Here is a 19,343-nt window from a genome sequence, read left to right as displayed (position 1 = left end):
AACTTGGAAGCTGAGCGGAGAAGTCCCCGGGCCGGCCCGCGCAACCAACTAACTCAGCAGGGACCGACCCTGTGACGCGGGTGCTGCTAGTGCCTGGCGCCCGACTGCGGGGGTCTGAGCCAGGGCCAGCGGCATACCAATGTCAACCGGGGCGCAGGGCTGGTCCCCGGCTGGAACTCCGATGCCGCCTTGCAGCAGCGCCTGGTGCATCCGCCGCAGGCCCTCCTCCAGGCGGTCGCGCGGGTGCGCAAAGACGATGCGGAACATGTCGGGCGACTCGCTGTCGAAATTGTCCCCGGATGCCAGGTACACCTTGTGGCGGCGCAGGGCATCGCGCACGTCGTCGGCGATGGTCGTCGCCTGCTCTCGCTCCGAGCGCGGGTGGCAGCGGCGGTACGCCCAGCCGAGGTCTGCCCACACAAACAGCGCGGCGTGCGTGCCGGCCGCAAAGGGGATGCCGTGGCGCTGCAGGAAGTCGGTGGTGAAGGCGTAGGCGGCCGCCAGGCGCCGGCGGTTCTCGGCCAGGTAGGCGCTCGTGAAGGCGTCGTCCTGCAGCACCTGCGTCACGACGGCATCGGCCAGGGACGACGCGTACGAGTAGATGGCGATGGAGCTCAGGGCCGCGCGCAGTGCCGGGTTCCGCGGCGACACGAGGCATCCCACGCGCCACCCGTTGGCGCCAAAGTCCTTGGATACCCCCCACAGCACGTGGACCAGTGCCGGGTCGATCAGCGAGTCGAGGTCCAGGGCCAGCACCGACGTGAAGGTGGGCGCGTCGCGCCACACGGACAGGGCGTAGACCTCGTCGCTGACGAGATGAAGCTGATACTTGTTGCAGAGGGCCGCCAGCGCCACGAGCACCTCGCGCGGGTAGCAGCGACCGAGCGGATTGTGTGGCGAGCACAGCAGCAGGCCCCTGACCACTTGGCCCTGCTCCCTTGCCCGCAGCAGCGCCTCCTCGTAGCACCGCACGGCCGGCAGACTCAGGGGGTCCACGTCGCCGAAGCTGGCGGGGACGGTCCGGACGTGAGGGCGCAGGCGGAGCGTGATCTCGCCGTAGTAGGGGCGGCCCACCAGGAAGGCCTCGCCCGGGTCGGCCAGCGCCCAGGCCACGTGCTCCAGCGCGCTGGAGACGCCGTTGGTGACCATGATGTGCGCGGCATCCAGGGGCCGGTGCGTCGCGAGGTGGCGGCTGAGGAATCGGGCGAGCGCCTCCCGTAGGCGATGGCTGCCCAGCGGCCCGTCCTGGTACGTCACGACGCTGCTCCGGAGTGCGACGTGCTTGGTGACATAGTCGCGTAGCTCCGCTTCCATCAGGTGGTTCTCAGCCACGCCCAGGTTGACGGCGCCAGTTGGGTTAGAGTGCCGGTCCCATGGGTTCTTCATCACTTCCCACATTTCGTTGAATGCATTGCCCGGGACCTGCTCCCGCCCTCGTTTCGACAGCATCGCACTGGCCGGGGGAAAATGGGGGACTCAGGGCGAGGGAGGTTGGGAGTCCGATTGTCTGTACTTCGTACTGGTGTCGCTCGCAATGGGGGTCGACATAGGCGCGGGGGGTGCTGAGCCTGACCCGTCGCAGCAACGTGCCGGGAGAAGAGAAAGCAGTGAAGCTCCTTGTGGTGAAAATCGAGCTGGGGTTGGTTGCTGTCAGGGTTCAACTAAGGATGTGATCGGTGTGTGTCTGCTATTGCTATTGCTATCATAGGCTCCAGCTGGCAGTCTCATTGCGCAGCTGGTTATGTCCGGAACCCGGACTCGTCCATTCGCCTGCGCAGCGGCTTCCCGCTGAGATTGCATGGAGCCTCCCGATCCCCTGTCAGCACCCTAGGTATCTTGCCTTCCAGGTCATGCCTTCCGGGTCAACCGTAGGCTGTTACACCACACAAACCCCAAATTGGATTACATGTAGCTATCTGAGTTGACAGATTCAGAGGCCGCGGTCACCACAATGTTAGGTCCTCAGTCTTCCATCACAGAGTTTGAGGTGCATCAATTCGAACTAGAACGCCCAAGTGGGTTTCACAGTGCCGCGCCAGAGTCAAAGTTGGAGTTGGTGCCTTGTGGTGAGAAAGTAAGGTATCTCAACCGGGCCGAGTTGGGAATACTCCGCTCTCTTGCTCTGAACACAGTGTCCTGCAGGTCGAGCATCCGGTGCCATGTATTCGTATTTGCCGCGGGATGCGATAGAAGGCCCGGTACCGGTTGAATGTCTGACAACACAGCACAGCACAGCACAGCACAGCACGGCATGCAGATGCAGAGCTCAGACATGACCCATCACCACACCATGAGAGGGGGTGGACGTAAGATCTGGGTTGTCGCGGCAGACGACTGAAATTCCTTGTTCGGAATGGCGCGCGACACGATTGAAGCTGAAATATAGTGTAGCATGCCCTGCCGTCTTCGTCTTCGTTCGGAATGGCGCGCGACACAATTGAAGCTGAAACACAGCATGCCCTGCCGTCTTCGTCTTCGTGCAGAGCTTGATGCATGGCATCTGCCAGCCTCTATTGGCCTCCAGATGAGTCCTGTGGAAGTGATGATAAACCATGCATGCAGCCGCGATGCCGAGGGCTGCGGGATATCTAGCATCTTAGATCTACATGACACACCACACCGGTCAGTTAACCACGTTGACGATGATTGGTTCTCTGTTGGCGGGGTCAATTCCCCGCATAGTTTCTCCTTGCAGATTCCTCAGCCGATGGCGCACTGCATGTAACTATCCGATCAAATAGTGCAGGTCGGCTCTGGACCGAGGCGCCACGCCGATTGAAGGACAACGCCGGTTGGTTGGAAGGGAACTTGGAAAACGAGACGTCCATGTGACGAACTTATATGCCCCAACTACGTGTCCCAAGAAGCCACTAATGTAGAGATCCCTGGTGATATAATCTATTCATACTAGCCAATCTTGCCATCTTTGGGCAGCCCCGCGGCGGAGGGCATCGAGCGCATCGCCGTCATCGCAAATGCCCAGCATCTTATCTGTGACGTACCCTGCAAGTTTCTGTGCCTCTAGCGACCACGACTCCACCTCTTCCCGCGTATAGCATGCGAAGTCGTTTGCCTGCCCGGGCATCGGGTCAGCGCCGCGTCGGGCTTGTGACGGAGAGCGGAGAGAGGGAAAGAAAAGGGCCACCAACCTCTGGTCGCACCCACGAGCGACAATAGAAGATGGCATACATGGTCCGCGGATCTGGCGTCGTGTTGGCTCCTCCGGCATGGAGTGTCGAAGTCAGGAAGAGGAGGGCCTCGCCGCGCGACAATTCGGCTGTTGCAACTTCATGCTCCTGGGCTGTTCTCGCATCCCCCCAGAGGTGAGATCCGGGTACGACCTAGGGCATTGACGTCAGCTCAGCAGACATAGGCCCGACGAGAGAGGTTGGGGGAACGTGGTGTTGAACGTGGTGTTCATCCATCGCCTACCAAAGTGGCTCCATTTGCATAAGTGGTATCGACGGCAGCGACCAGCATGCCGATGCCCAAGTCGGAACCCAGGCGATAGCCTGTCTGCTCCTGACTGGTGTGGGCCTTTTGCCAGATGGCATCGTCGCGGTGCAAAGGCTGGGCCTTGCCGCCCTCCAAGATGGTGATGCTGGCCGCCTGGGACAGCATGGCGTCGGTGCTGCGCCCGCTGGTGCTCTGGGAATCCACGTCGGCCGGGTTGGTGGTGCGTAAAAAATGGTTGACGATTCTTAGGAGGTCAGGGTTTAGACACCATTGCTCTCTCGCTGTTGCACTGCGCCCAAAGAGCAATCCAGCATGCATACGGCCGTTGTAGCGTGCTTTCCACCCCTAGAATCAACATTTCCAAGTTGTTAGCTGTTAGCCCTTGCAGGCGAGATCGAAACCACTCGTCTTCCCAAGTGACTTGCCTCATCTGACATCCTGGACTCCATCACCTGTCGAGTATCTTGGTACACTTGTTGGAGCTGCTCGGGGGATGCTAGCCCGGTGATAATCACGCCGCCATCCTGTTCAAGCACCTCGATGGCTTTCTCCGGAAGGTTAAGAGGGGCTTTTCGCAGTCGCAACATGGTGAATGCTGAAGCGGGAGTAGTGTTATGGATTGGCTCGAAAATAGGGTCAAAATGATAATGGTTGTAAGCACCGGGGACTCGGGAGCAGATTGGAGCAGGCACACGCCATGGCCCCCGACAACGTGCTGAAGACGCAGACGCGGAGCCTGCATGTGGTACACTGAGTACCACCTATTGTCCTATCGAGACATGGGAAGCGAAGCGCTTTGCAGCCGAGATCGGAAACCCCTCACTACCTTGAAGGCCAGATGGGATCGGGTCATGCAGTGTAAGCCGTTGACTCCCCTCACGACCGTTGCTGTGCGACCTGTCTTGGTACCATTGGTACCTGAGGTACCTACCCGGTATGTACATACGTGCATGGCCATTGCCCGAAACTGGAGTTGAACACCTTCCCGGCCCCACTCCATCACTTTCGCCATCGTGTCGACGAGCCGTAATTACATGTAGGTACCTAAGGTGGGTAGGTACCGAGCTTTAATGTTCAAGGAGACAACGTGTATTGCCTACTTGGTACTTGCCTTCTAAAAATGGTTTGATGTACGACGCGAGACACATTTTAAGGCAGCGAATACATCTAAAGCAGAAATAACATCAAAGTATGCGACCAGACTTCGCCCGAGGGTATCATTAAAAAGAAGCAAGCTGAACATCTTGTCTAGACACAAACGCCAGGGCACAATGGCTACGCCTGTTGCTGAAATGGGCACAGACGCAGACGCAGACACCGGCACAGCCATGGCCCAAGACCTTGACTTGGACATTAACCAGTACCATCAGTGGAATGATCATATCGACTACGCAGACGACCCTTCGGCCCGGGTGCACGACCTAATCGCGGCGCACATGGCCCGAGATCCCTCGGCGCCGGCCGCGTGCGCCTGGGACGGAGGGTGGACGTATGACGAGCTCGACCGGCTCTCGTCGGCCCTGGCAAGCCGGCTGGTCGCATGCGGCGTGGCGTGCGATGACTTTGTCCCAATCTTCGTGCCCAAGTCGAAGTGGACCGCCGTCGCAGTCCTGGGCGTGGCTCGGAGCGGCGCGGCCTTTGTGCTTCTGGACGAGGCGCATCCGCCGCGCCGCCTGCGGGAGATTTGCGCCGAGATGCGGGCCACGCTTGTGGTGGCGGCCGAGGACCTGCGGGACCGAGCCGGCCAGTTAATCGATGGCGACTGCATCCCCGTTCTGGTGGTGGGGGACTCATCCCTCCGGACCTGGGTAGCCGAGGACGACAAGGCCTGGCGCGCGTCGCGCGTCACCGGCGCCAGCGCGCTCTACGCCGTCTTCACCTCGGGCTCGACGGGCCGGCCAAAGGGGGCCGTGGTGGAGCACGCCTCGCTCTGCGCCGCGGCCCTGGCATCAGGCCGCGTGCTGGGGATGGGCACCCAGAGCCGAGCCTTTCAGTTCGCCTCGTTCGCCTTCGATCCCACCATCATGGACTTCCTACGCACGTGGGTCTATGGCGGCTGCGTGTGCATTCCGTCGCCTCAGCAAGCCAAGGACGACATTGCCGGTGCTTTCGAGATGCTCCGGGCCAATATGGCCACCATGACGCCCTCGGTGGCCCGGCTGTTGGACGCCGAGGCGCTCCCGGGCCTGCGCCTGCTCGAGTTCGCCGGCGAGCCCATGCTCCAGACTGACGTGGACAAGTGGACGGACAGAGTCGTCCTCGTCAACTCGTATGGAAATGCCGAGTGCTCTGTGTACTCCAGCATGCGGTCCCCGATGCGTCGCGACCTCCGTACTAACAATATTGGTTTCCCCGTGGCCTGCGTCGCTTGGATCGTCGATGAGACGGACGCCGACATCCTGCTTCCGCCCGGGCAGGTGGGCGAGTTGGTGCTCGAGGGGCCCGGTGTTGGTCGTGGATACCTCCACAACACCGCCATGACCGCCGCGGCTTTCATCACCAACCCTTCCTGGTTGGTCAGGTTCCGTGGCTCCGCGGCGCGGGGTACGCGTCTATACAAGACGGGTGATCTAGCGCGGTACGAAGCGGACGGGTCGCTTCTGTGCCTGGGCCGCAAAGACACACAAACCAAGATTCGCGGGCAGCGCGTCGAGCTGAGCGAGGTGGAGTGGCATATCCGGGACCTGCTGGGGCCGGAGAACGACGTCGTCGCCGAGGTGGTACGCTGGAAGGAGGGTCGCGCGGCGCTCGTGGCCTGCGTCCGGCTACGGCAGGCCCCGAGTCCGAGTCCATCAAACGAGAGTGAGCAAGAGCTGCAGCTGCTCGCACCACCCAACGACGCCTTCCGGCACAAGATGGAGGACGTGGAGCGCGCGCTCCAGTCCCGGGTGCCTGCGCACATGGTGCCCAGTGCCTTCGTCGCGCTGTACCGCGTCCCTCTCTCCCTCTCAGGCAAGACGGACCGCAGGCGCCTTCGAGACCATATTGCCGAGAGACCCTGGGCCGAAGTGGAGGCCTATATGATGACTAGGACAGCCGACGATAGTCATCCGTCCCATTCACCGAGCACAGAGGGGGAGCGGCGGCTTCGAGACGCCTTTGCCCAGGTCCTGGGCATCGAAGCAGTGGCCATCGGCCTCCGCGATTCTTTCTTCCGGCGCGGGGGCGACTCGATCTTGGCCATGCAACTGAGCGCCCATTGTCGTGGGCTGGGGTTCTCCGTCACGACACAGGACGTTTTCCAACACCAAACGATTGCGGCCCTGAGTGACGTCGTTGCCGTCAGGGGGTCAGGGCCACAGCAGGGCCGGCCCCTTCCACTCTCTCCAGCACAACACATGCTGATTCAAAGACACGGCCGCCCGGCTAAGGGGGAGGGCAACGAGGTCCACCGGGATGAGTCGAGGCTCTATGGCTTCCGCATCATGCGCGTACCGGGATCCCTTCATATAAGCCAACTGGAGTCAGCATTGCAATACCTCGTGCGCCGGCATCCCGCGCTCCGGACTAACTTTATCCTAGGCGCGGAAGGACACTGGCAGCAGGTGGTGAGAGAGTCGGGCACCCAGAGCTATTTTTTGTGCGAATCGGTGCATACTCCGGCGACGACCAAGGCGGGTACGGACCCCGATCCCAATCAACCCCAGCGGGAACCGCACTACGGGTGTTTGAATCTTGGCGATGGTCCGATACTTGGGGCCCGGCTCGTCCGTGTGCAAGGCAGCACAGGGCCCCAGTACCTGCATCTGGCTGCACCCCTGGTTGTGGTCGATCATCTGTCGTGGGATATCATCACTCGGGACCTGCGCGACTATCTGGAGTCAGGAGAACAAGGCGCCCTGGCATGTGCTCCTGCTAGTTCGTTTCAGTCGTGGCTGATCGGGAAGTCGCCGTCGCCGCCATCAGAGCCCAAATCTGAAGCCAATGGAGCAACCGGGATACTACCTTCGCTATTCGGGTTCGGATTCGGGTTCGCCGGCGATGGGGATCACCTAGCTCTGGACAAACCATTGGCCGAGTTCGAGCTGGACGCCAATACAGCCACCAGACTATGGCAAGAGGGCGCAGAAGCTTTTCGTGCTGACCCCAAGGAGTTGTTCCTGGGCCTTCTGCTCCATTCCTTGCAGTCCACCTTCCCAGGGCAAAAGAAGGTTTGTGTTTTGGTCGAATACGATGGGAGAATGCGAGATGCCGCAGACGTGGTAGGCCAATATACAACGTACGCATCGCTGGTATTGTCCTTGTCAACAGACACAGACTTGCCCAACATCATGGGTCAAGTAAAGGATGCGTTTCGAGCCGCATCCAGGGGATATAACGGCGTCAGCCACGTGCCCATGCCGGGTGAACATGGACAGGCATTCATCGTCCTGCGCTGGAATACAAAGGCATCTCCGTCGGCATCTGCCATCGAGGCTGAAACGGAGATGTGCCGACTCCTCGGACCATCACTCCTTTCGACTGGGCATGATGAGCCTCCAGCATCACATTTCCAGCCCGGCACCCTGGACATGGCGGTGACATGCACACGAGAATCCCCATCGCTCCGCGTCCAGCTGGCGGATGCCCAGGAGGGATTGGTCGAGAACGGTGTACGCCAGTGGATCGAACGCTGCCGGGCCTCGCTGGCTGAGTTCCCACCGCGATGGAGCGCGGCCAAGCTGCCACCACGGGTCAGCGATTTCCCCCAGCTCGACAGCATGAGCCAAGAAGACCTCGGGTCCATGATCGAGGACCTCGTCGCGCAGAATGGCGGACTGGACACGCGTGACATCGAAGACATCTACCCCGCCGCATTCATCCAGCAGGGCATGCTGCTCAGCCAGGCCCGCGACCCATGGACGTACCGCTCATCCACAGCATGGAGGGTGCGCCCGCGGTCGTCACGCGACGGGAGGCAGCATCCAGTTGACCTGGCCCGGCTCCACGACGCCTGGGTCAAAGTGGCCATGGCTCACTCGATTCTGCGGACAGTCTTTGTACAAGCTCGTGATGGTGCTTATTACCAGGTCGTCCTGAAACAACCGGTTCTACCCATTACAGCATGTGATCTCGATGGCAGTCATGTTCCCGTTGCAGCGCCTAACAACGAAGGGAACCTAGGCGAGAACCAGATGCTCCCATGGAAGATTGAGCTCGTGGCCACTACTGAGCGAGGCGGAGGTGGAATAATAACCTGTCAACTCGACATCAGTCATGCCCTCATGGATGGCGACTCGGTGCGCGTGCTGATTCGCGACGCCGGGCTGGTATACGAGGGAGGACCTCGCGCTGCTGCATTGGACCCTCCACCGTACGGCCAATATATTGACTATCTGCGGCAGGTTTCTCATGACGGTGCCCTCGAGTACTGGAAGACCTGTCTTCAAAACGCCGAACCCTGTTTCTTCCCTGTCTTGTCCGTCTCCGAGAGCGTCGAGTTCGACGCTGAGCCCCTCCAAGAGATTGCAGTCGTCCTGGACGACGTCTCCCGCCTCTTGCAGTTTTGCGAAACCGAGGGAGTGACGTTGTTCAACGTCATACAACTCGCCTGGGCCATCGTGCTCCAATGCTACACGGGGAACGACGCCGTCGTCTTCGGCTACCTGACATCGGGCCGTGACGTCCCCGTCCATGGCGCCCAGGACATGGTCGGCCCGCTGATCAACATGCTCATCAGCCGGGTCGATCTCGATCGCAAAGGCGTCCACGTCCGCCAGGGCCTCGTGCAGTGCCGCGACGGCTTTACGGCCAGTCTTCCCCACCAACATTGTGCCTTGTCCGACATCTACCGTGCGCTGGGGCATTCGGGCGCGGGCCTTTTTAATACCATCATCACCTATGAAAAGGTCCTGCCTGTCGAGGCTGAGCGGAGCATCGACTTTGAACGCATTCGGGACCGCCAACCCACCGAGGTGAGTACATGTGCCTAACCGGCGGCCTCCTGGAGTCCTGCTCCTCTTCCCAGAGTCGCGACTTGATGCATCGGAAACATGTAAAGGCCTGGCTGCTGATCTAGAATGCATTGCATGGTACATATAGTTCGACATGGTCGTAAACGTCACCGTTTCCCGCGATACCATCGACCTCTCTCTCACTTACAGGGCGGAGAAGCTCCCAGCTGTCATCGCAGGCAGCCTCGGGCGCACATTCACCACCGTCATCTCGGAAATCGTCGCGCGTCCGGATGCCAGCGTGTCGGAACTGAACCTCGTCAGTGGGTTTGATTTAGCTCGCATGCTCGCATGGAACAACCCGCCCGCCATGCCTGCCAATGAGCTCGTTCAAGGCCGGATCCGGAGCATGGCCCTCGAATACCCCGAGCGCGTTGCCGTCGATGCTTGGGACGGTGTCTTGACGTACCGCCAGCTTTGGGAATACGCCGCCGGTCTTTCTGCCGTTCTGCAGCGCCATGGCGTGCAGGGCGAGGTCGAGATGCCCGTCCCCATTTGCCTCGAAAAGTCCGTTTGGGTGCCGGTCTGTATGTTGGCCGTCCTGCTGGCCGGCGGGGTCTGCGTCCCCATCGACCCCGGCGCCCACGTGGAGCGGGTGCGATCCATCATCGCGGAGACATCGCCATCCATCGTGCTGGTTTCGCCGCTGGCCGCGCAGACGGTTGATTTCGGCGTTACTCCTTGTCGGAAAGTCGTGGTCTCGCCGGACCTATTCATCTCCTCGCGACATCAAGAGGAAGAGGAAGAGGAAGAGGGTACGAAAACAAGGCCACAAGTGCAGCCCGAGAGCGCCGCTTTCTTGCTGTTCACCTCGGGGAGCACGGGCCGTCCCAAGGGCATCATTCTCCAGCACGACAGCCTCAGCACCACACTCCGGGAGCAGCGGGCCCGTCTGCTTCTGGACTCGGCGTCCCGCGTTCTGCATTTCGCGTCCTATACCTTCGACGTCAGCGTCTACGAGATACTTTCCACTCTCACGGCGGGGGCGTGCATCTGCATTCCGTCCGAGGCCGCGAGGGTGAACGATTTGCCTGGGTTCATCCGCGACAGTCGGGTCAATTGGATGATATCTACCCCGTCGCTCTTCCGCCTGTTCCGGCCCGAGGACATACCCGCCGTGCGCACGGTCAGCCTGGCGGGCGAGGCCATACCGCAGGACATTGTCGACATCTGGGCGGGCCGGGTCCAACTGTTCAACGCCTATGGCCCGGCCGAGTGTACGGTCTGTAGTACCCATAAGATCGAAGCCGCCCATGACTGGATTCCTGGCACAATTGGGCGTGCCGCTGGCGGGGAGGCTTGGGTGGCGGATCAGTTCAGCGTCGATCGACTCGTGCCGATGGGTGCTGTAGGAGAGCTGCTATTCCAGGGCCCTGTTGTGGCCCGTGGGTATTTCCAGCAACCGGACGCTACGGAGAAGGCCTTTCTTTTGAGACGGCCACCATGGCTACCCGCTTCCTTTTCCGAGGGCCGAGGTGCCCTATATCGGACGGGCGATCTGGTGTCCTACAATGCCGACGGCACTCTGCGCTATTTGGGACGCAAAGATGCGCAGGTGAAGCTGCGGGGGCAGAGGATCGAGCTGGAGGGCATCGAGTTCCAGATCAGACGCCATCTTCCTACCGATTACAGCGCTGTGGTAGATGTCTTTCAACCGGACAACAACCACCAGGACGCGGCGGAGTTTCTGATTGCCTTTATCCAAACAGGATCAGTAACGGGAACCCAAGACGGTGGCGGAGTGGAACTCATGCGAGCCGACGAGCCTTTCCGCAGCCTGGTCCATGAGGTCCAGGCTAAGCTCACAGCTGCCGTGCCCAGCTACATGGTTCCCCAGCGGATGATCCCCATCAAGCGGATTCCCCTATCCAAGACAGGCAAAACCGATCGCCGGATCCTGAGGGATGCGGTAAGGGCACTATCACGCGCCGACTTTGAGAGGCTGGTCCAGGGGCAAGAAGAAGGGCCAAAGCCTCAGCCAGCCACGCCGGCCGAGGAGGCGATGCAGCATCTGTGGGCCACCGTTCTGAGTCGACCACCCGAAGCCCTCGGAGTCCAGGACAACTTCTTCCAGGTTGGCGGCGACTCGGTCACGGCCATGAAGCTGGTGGGGCTTGCGCGTGCCCAAGGACATGCCCTGGCCGTCTCGGACGTCTTCAACCGGCCCACTCTCGCAGGTCTGGCGGCAGGACTGGAGGGGGCATCGGCTGCATCGCCTCTGTCCCCAAGACCACAGTACATTGCCTACAGCCTCGTGCCATCCGATCAGCGCATAGAGACGCTCCAAACAACGGCCGTAGAGAGTTGTGGTCTGGCTTCGGACGAGCTCGAGGATATGTACCCATGCACGGCGCTCCAAGAGGGTCTCATGAGTCTCACCATCAAGCACCAGGGCTCGTATGTTGCGCAGTATCAGTATGAACTCGGCCATGGCATAGAACCCCGTCGCATGGCCAGCGCCTGGAATGCCGTCGTGGCGGCAAACCCTATCCTACGAACCCGCATTATACAAGCCTCCTCGGGCCGTCTGTTCCAAGTCGTGCTACGGCACGGTGGTACTGCCTGCCATGTCCAAAGTTCGGGTCTCGAGGAGGCTAACAGGGAAGCAAGGGAGCGACGGATTGGTCTGGGAACACCTCTGATGCAGTGCTACGTGGCCACCGAGGGTGACAAGGCCCAACTTGTCCTCACCATCCACCATGCTCTCTACGATGGCTGGTCCATGACGCTTCTACTGGAGCAGCTGGAGTCGGCCTATCGTGGCCAACCGCCAAAACCCCGGTCCTCCTTCACCGGATTCATAGACTACGTGGGACGTCTGGATCCTGCCGAGTGTCGTACGTTCTGGCGGGCCTACTTCGAGGGGACCGCCGCCGTCGTGTTCCCTGCGACGAGGAACCAGGGACGCGACCGACATGCCCCGGTAGCCACGGAGCGGCAGCTCGTCGAGCAGAGAAGGGACTTGCCAGAAGCAAGCTCCCGTTTCACCCTCTCGGCCACTGTGCGTCTCGCGTGGGCCCTTGTCATGGCAAAACACACCGGTTCGGACGATGTCGTGTTCGGAGCGACGGTTGCCGGGCGCAGCGCTCCTGTCAATGGCATCGAGGAGATGACAGGCCCAACCATCGCCACCGTTCCACTGCGGGTCCAGATCCGTCCTTCTTGCACCGTGGAGCAATGTTTGGAACAAGTACAGAAACAAACAATCGACATGATCCCTTACGAAGGAACCGGACTGCACAACATCCAAGCTATGGGCTCCGACGCGGCTACGGCATGCCAGTTCCAGAACTTACTCGTGGTTCAGCAAGAGGGGAGCTTCTATCGGCCCAAACTATTGCACGAGGTGCACCGGTCCACGGAGAATATTGCCGCTATCAACACCTACCCTCTGACGCTGCTATGCAATCTGAACGGCGACCACGTTCTAACACAGGCATCTTTCGACTCGCAAGTCCTGAGTGCGGCCAAGGTCCAACTTCTCGTCGGCCAATTCCACAACGTCATCCTCCAGTTGCTAGGCCCCCCGTCTCTCGCCCTTGTCGACATCGCTTTGGACAGTTTGGACGGAGAGGAGATGCTGCACCAGCCACAACAGCTACAACAGCTTCAACGCTGGAACCAACACATGCCAGCACCAGCACCGGCATCGACACCGGCATCGGCACCGGCACCGGCAGATACCACCGTAGATGCCCTCATTGGACGCCACTTCGACGGCCGACCCGATGCCCCCGCGGTTCATGCCTGGGACGGACAACTGTCGTACGGGGAGTTGGACCGCCTGTCGGCGCAGCTGGCCCGGGATCTTGTACAGAGGGGCGTCGGACCCGAGGACATGGTGCCCGTGTATCTGGAGAAAGGCAAATGGACGCCCGTGGCCATGCTCGCCGTTCTCCGGGCGGGTGGCGCCTTTGTCTTGCTGGACCCGGCACATCCGCTCGATCGCCTGAAAAGCATCAGTTCCCAGCTAGGGGCCGGGCTCTTGCTGTCCACAAACACCTTGTCCTCGACCGCCCCGCGACTGGCTTCCGATGTCCTCTATCTAGACCAGCGGGACTGGGACTGGGACTGCGACAAGCCGCCGATGGCACCGCCGATGGCACCGCCAATGACACCGCCATTTGGCACCGGGCATGGCTCCCGGAACAGACTGTACGTTGTTTTCACCAGCGGCACGACGGGGACCCCCAAGGGCGTCGTCATCGAACACGGTGCCTTCCTAGCCAGCGCCTTGGCAATACAGGACAAGCTGGGTCTAGGGCCCTCCACGCGGGCTTTGCAAGCGACAGCCCACGCATTCGATGTCGCCATCTTCGACCACTTGGCTGTCCTCCTGGCTGGTGGTTGCCTATGCATACCCCGCACAGGGCAAAGCCAAGCCGATCTAGGCGGTGCCATCAGGGAGCTGCAGGCCGACTATGCCATGATGACACCATCCATGGCCGAGCTTATCCGACCCGACGATGTGCTGCCTGTCTTGCGCACACTGGCCCTCGTCGGCGAGCCCATGACGGCAGGCTCGGTGGCCACCTGGGCTGACCGCGTCAAGTTGATCAACGCGTACGGCCCCGCGGAATGCTCTGTCAATTGCACCATCCGGGTCCCCGTTTGCCCCCAGGGCCAGGACCACCACTCCGCCGCCGCCAACATTGGCTTTGCGACCGGCTGCGCGACCTGGGTGGTGGACAAGGACGATCACGACAAGCTAGCGCCTATGGGGACGGCAGGTGAACTGCTGGTCGAGGGCCCGATCCTGGCGCGCGGGTACCTCGACGACGAGACCAAGACGCGAGCATCGTTCATCCTCGATCCGGCGTGGGTGCGACAGCTGCCAGTGCCAGTGCCAGTGCCAGCGCCAGCGCATGGGGATGGGGGAACCCGCGGCCCGCGCCGCTTTTATAAGACCGGCGACCTGGTCCAGTACCAGCCGGAAGACGGATCCCTGCTGTATCTCGGCCGCAAGGATACGCAGGTCAAGATACGCGGCCAGAGAGTCGAGTTGGGCGAGGTAGAGCACCGCATCAAGGCTGCGCTTCCTGGCGGCGTGGGCGTGGTAGTGGACGTTTTCACGCCGGCGGATGAGGGATCCGTGCCCATGCTCGCGGCTTTCCTCCAACGGGCCTTCGAATCCGAATCCGTGCCTATGATGCCTGTGAGCACGCTGTTCGCCTCGCCTACCAAGTCCTTCCACTCCCTCGTAGAGATGACCCTGCTGCCGCGCCTGCGCGAGACGCTGACCTCGGCCATGCTACCGGCCGTGTTCTTCCCCGTCGTCCACATCCCCCTCTCCGCAACGGGCAAGGCCGATCGCCGGACACTGAAACAGGCGGCCTCGTGCCTTACACAGGCCGACGTGCGCCGGTACATGCTAGCGGAAAAGAGCAAACGAGCGACCCCGGCCTCGGCCACGGAGAGGCTGGTGCAGTCCATCTGCAGCCGCGTGCTGGGAATGCCGGTCGAGGATATCGGAATGAACGACGGGTTCGTACAGCTCGGCGGGCACTCGATCTCGGCGATACATTTCACGGGTCATGTTCGGTCGGCTGGCTGGCGTGTGGAACTGGCGCATGTTCTCGCTGAGCCGACGCTAGCGGGCCTGGCTGCCAAGTTGCGCCCGGGGACGACGGCTACAACAGCGGCCTCCTTGTCACTTGTTGCTCCTTTCAGCCTCGTGGGTGGCAGTGGGCAGGAGAAGAATGCTGCCTCCGACATGCGGCGCTGGGCGGCCGACGCGTGTTCGGTGACCGTCGACGACATCGAGGACGTCTATCCGGCCACGGCGCTCCAAGCAGGCCTACTGGCCTTGAGTCTCAAGCGTCCCGGCTCCTACCAAGCCCACATCTACCTGAAACCCACAACGGCGGACGGTGGTGACATGGAGAAGCTCAAGCGGGCGTGGGAAGCCACCGTGGAGGCACACGGGATCCTGCGCACCAGGTTCTTCCAGGGCACTGACGGCGAGCTGTATCAAGCTGTTGTCAGAAATACCGGGGGGGTGAGGTGGTGCAACGGCAACGCAACAAGTGGTGGCGATATGGACGGCCTTACAGTGACTCTCGGTGGCGTTCTTTGCCGCGCAACGGTGGTTCAGGAAGAGGAGGGACAGGCCGGACAGGCCGGACAGGCCGCAATGGTGGTGCTCACGCTTCACCACGCACTCTACGACGGTTGGTCACTCCCGCTGCTTTTTCAGGACCTCCGCTCGGCATTCCTCGGCCATACGATTACCTCGCCGCCGCCTTCATTCAACGGATTCGTGGCATACCTACGCCAACAGGACGTCGCCGAGATGTCTGACTTCTGGACGGGCGAGATGCAAGGCCTGTCGTGCACTCCGTTCCCCAGGCTGCCCACCGTCCAATACGTCCCATCGGCCACTTCGGTCCTGGAGCACACGCTGGACTTTGATCACCACGCTGGCAGTGGCACCGAGCAGCAGCAGCAGCAGCAGCAGCAGCAGTTCACAGCCTCGACGATGCTGCGCCTGGCATGGGCAACCGTCATCGCGGCCTACACAGGCGGGTCCGGCGACGTCGTCTTCGGTACCACGGTGGCAGGCCGCAGCGCGCCGGTCCCCGGGATCGAGGCCATGACGGGTCCCACCATCGCGACGGTGCCGTTCCGCGTGCGGATCGACCCGGCGCAGCGCACGTACGACGCTCTCGAGACGCTACGTGCGCGCAGCGCCCAGATGATGCGCTTCGAGCAGGCGGGACTGCAGCAGATCCGCACATTTAGCCCCGAGGCGGGCGTGGCGTGCCAGTTCCAGAGCTTGCTCATCATCCAGCAGGGGATGGAGGCCATGGACATGGACATGGAGTCTCAGTCGCCTGAAAACAAAAAGTCGGGCGGGTGGTTGGAAATCGACGCCGCGTCGGCGAATCACGACACGGCCTTCTCGTCGTACGCCATCAATATCACCTGCGAACTGTCGTCGTCCTCCATCAAATTCAACGTCGCTTACGACGCAGCCGTCACTGCGCCCGAAGTCATGAAGATGATGCTCTTCCAGATGGCGCACGCCACGTCCCAGATCAGGATGATGGCTGCCAAAAACAACAACAACAACAACAACAAATACACGCTGGTAAGAGATGCCATGAGCATCAGCCCGGAGGGCATGGCGGCCTTGTCGCGGTGGAACACGATCCCCTCGCCACAACCTGTTGATGATGCTGGGGGGGCTGGTTATGGTAACATGGAGGCGAGGTGTGTCCATGACATGATCTTGCGCCACAGCAAGAACACCCCTGACGCGGTGGCCGTCAAAGCGTGGGACGGGGAGTTGACGTACGCGCAGCTCGCGGCGCTGTCGGTGCGGGTGGCGGCCTCGTTGAGAAGACATGGTTGGTCTCCGAAGAAGAGCCGCGATGATCATGAGCCCATCGTGCCCTTGCTGTTCGAAAAGTCCATGTGGACGGTCGTCGGCATTCTCGGCACCCTCCGGGCTGGAGCGGCCTTTCTCCTGCTGGACCCAGACCAGCCCGCGGCACGTCTGCGTTTGCTGTGTGAGGCCGTTGGTGCCGAGGTTGTGCTGGCCTCGCAGCGGCTGGCGTCGTTGGCTGCTGCCGTGGCTCCGGATGCGGCGGTGCAGGTCTGTTCCGGCGCGGCAGTTGCGGCAGTTGCGGCAGTTGCTGGCGAGGAGCCCACGCCGGAGCCCACGCCGCCGCTTAGTCTTACTCCTTCGGAAGAGTCGGCTCAGTCGGGTTCCGACCCGAGCCGCCTTCTATACTGTGTCTTCACCAGCGGATCAACAGGAACGCCCAAGGGCGTGCTGATTGAGCACGGCTCATTCTGCGCGAGCATTGCTGGCGTGTGCCGTATCCTCCCCTTTGGGCCCACGACACGTGTCTTTCAGTTTGCTTCGTACGCCTTCGACGTCGGCATCACTGACCATCTTGTCCCCTTGATGGTAGGTGGCAGCATTTACATCGCGCGGCCAGAGGATGTCAAGGACAACTTTGCAGCCTGCGTGCGCGCGTCCGAGGCCACGTACCTGGAGCTCGTCCCATCCGTCGCACGAACACTGGACAAGGAAGCCTCAGCGAGACTGCAGGTCCTGGCGCTCAGCGGCGAGGCCAAGACGGCCGCGGACGTGGAGCGATGGAAGGGCCGCCTGGTGAGCGGGTACGGGCCGGCCGAATGCTCGGCCACCACCCACGTCCAGTTCCCCGTCACGGCCGAGGACCACCCACAGGCGCTCGGCGTGGCCACGGGCGGCGCCGGCTGGGTTGTTCAGCCCGATGACGTGGAGCGGCTGGTGCCCGTAGGCGCCGTGGGCGAGCTGATCATCGAAGGCCCGATTGTGGGCCGCGGGTACTTGAGGGATCCCGAGCGGACGGCTGCCGCCTTTCTGCCCCCGATGCAATGGCTCCAGCGTCTCCGAGCTGCAGGTGGTAGTGGTGGTAGTGATGGTAGTGGTGGTACGAAGCCTCGAGTATATCGAACCGGAGACCTTGTCCAGCTGTTGCCCGATGGACAACTGCGATTCGTCGGTCGAAAAGATCATCAGGTCAAAGTCCGAGGTCAGAGAGTCGAGCTGGGTGAGGTTGAAACCTACCTTCATCCTCTCTTTCCCCGGGCGACAAACATCATTGCTGAGGTTCTCAAGCCGCTCGGCCTAGAGGACCAAGCCTTTCTTGCTGCCTTTGTGGATTTGCCTGGTCATCATCATCATCATCATCATCATCATCATCATGGGCAAACTAATGGACATGTCGGCGATGTCGGCGAGGCAGAGATGGTGCTCCTGCCGCCGAGCGACTCGTTCCTGGCCGAGGTCCGTCAAGCGGAGCGACAACTCCGGGATGCGGTCCCAGCCTCCATGATCCCGGCCTTGTTTCTACCCGTGAGCCACTTCAAGCTGTCCACTTCCGACAAGGTCGACAGGAGAGCGCTGCGCGCGCTAGGCAACCAGCGGACATGGAAGGAACTGCAGGCCTATACCAACACGCGGGGGCCCAGGCGTGGCCCGGCAACGGAGACGCAACAGGCCCTCGTGCTCCTCTGTGCCGAGGTCTTGAACGCGGACCCCAAAGAGATTAGCATGGATGACGGATTCCTGTCGCTGGGCGGCGACTCCATCAGTGCTATGTCGCTGGTGGCCCGCGGAAATGCCCAAGGCATCCGCCTCACGGTGGCTGATGTACTGAGCCAGTCCTCCCTCGAAAAGCTTGCGGCGCGGGCGCTGGCGCGGGCGCGGGCCCAGATGGACAAGGACCACAACAACAACATCGCGGTGTTGCCGGCGGTGGTATTATCGCACCCGCGCCCCGAGGAAACGCCAACGCCCGGAGTGCCCTTCGCCCTGGCCCCCATCCAAAGGATGTTCTTCGCCGTCATGCCTCTCGACCTCCTGAACCACTTCAACCAGAGCTTTTTCGTCGCACTCACCCAACGTGTCGCGCCGGATCGTGTGAAATCGGCCGTCCATGTGCTCTTGCGACGCCACGCCATGTTGCGATGCAGCTTCCAGCAGATCAATGGCGAATGGATGCAGACCGTCCCGTCCGAGCCGCCGCTCGCGCCTCTGTTCCAGAACTTCCAGGTGTCCAGTGTGCCCAACCTCGCGGCTGTGGAACAGAGGGTGCTGGAGACGCAGCGGAGCTTGGACATCACAAAGGGTCTTTTGTTCTCCGTCCACCTTTTCGAGATGGAACAGCAGCAAGGACAGCACCAAGGACAGCACCAAGGGCAGCAGTGTTTGCTGTTGGTAGCGCACCACCTGGTGGTAGATCATGTGGCGTGGCGCGTCATTCTCGCGGACCTGGAGCACCTTCTTGTTGGCCAGGATGGCAAAGATTCTCCGTCTACGTCTACTTCCTTGTCCTTCCAGACATGGTGCCAGCTTCAGGAACGATACGTCCGTGAACGCCTGCAGCTCCCGTTGCCAAGCACAAGCACAAGCACAAGCACAAGCACAAGCACAAGCACAAGCACAAGCACAAGCAC

General features: G+C 61.4%; 3 protein-coding genes across 3 annotated transcripts in view; 1 reads left to right on the top strand and 2 right to left on the bottom strand.

The window, feature by feature from the left end:
* Positions 1 to 48: 48 nt before the first annotated feature.
* Positions 49 to 1,398, bottom strand: C8A04DRAFT_24574 (pyridoxal phosphate-dependent transferase; the record flags this gene model as incomplete). Its single annotated transcript, XM_062779217.1, has 1 exon — positions 49 to 1,398. One exon carries the CDS (start codon positions 1,396 to 1,398, stop codon positions 49 to 51), a length of 1,350 nt encoding a protein of 449 aa, XP_062640703.1.
* A 1,504-nt stretch (positions 1,399 to 2,902) lies between these two features.
* On the bottom strand, positions 2,903 to 4,043 carry C8A04DRAFT_24573 (PhyH-domain-containing protein; the record flags this gene model as incomplete). The annotated part of the gene is made up of 4 exons (XM_062779216.1): positions 2,903 to 3,073; positions 3,150 to 3,341; positions 3,433 to 3,801; positions 3,909 to 4,043. 4 exons carry the CDS (start codon positions 4,041 to 4,043, stop codon positions 2,903 to 2,905), a joined length of 867 nt encoding a protein of 288 aa, XP_062640702.1.
* A 684-nt stretch (positions 4,044 to 4,727) lies between these two features.
* C8A04DRAFT_34059 (uncharacterized protein) overlaps positions 4,728 to 19,343 on the top strand; it is a gene marked incomplete at both ends in the record, with an annotated part of 29,995 nt that continues 15,379 nt past the window's right edge. The window contains 5 exons of the mRNA XM_062782699.1: positions 4,728 to 7,004; positions 7,326 to 9,350; positions 9,478 to 12,226; positions 12,455 to 13,266; positions 13,636 to 19,277. Coding sequence (XP_062640701.1) covers positions 4,728 to 7,004; positions 7,326 to 9,350; positions 9,478 to 12,226; positions 12,455 to 13,266; positions 13,636 to 19,277 — 13,505 coding nt within the window. The remainder of the gene's footprint in view (positions 7,005 to 7,325; positions 9,351 to 9,477; positions 12,227 to 12,454; positions 13,267 to 13,635; positions 19,278 to 19,343) is intronic.

This window comes from Dichotomopilus funicola (assembly GCF_033296635.1).
Source record: "Dichotomopilus funicola strain CBS 141.50 unplaced genomic scaffold C8A04scaffold_3, whole genome shotgun sequence".
NCBI classification, from domain to species: Eukaryota; Fungi; Ascomycota; class Sordariomycetes; order Sordariales; family Chaetomiaceae; genus Dichotomopilus; species Dichotomopilus funicola.
The sequence above is the reverse complement of the archived record's forward strand: the minus strand, read 5'-3'. Positions and strand labels throughout refer to the sequence as shown.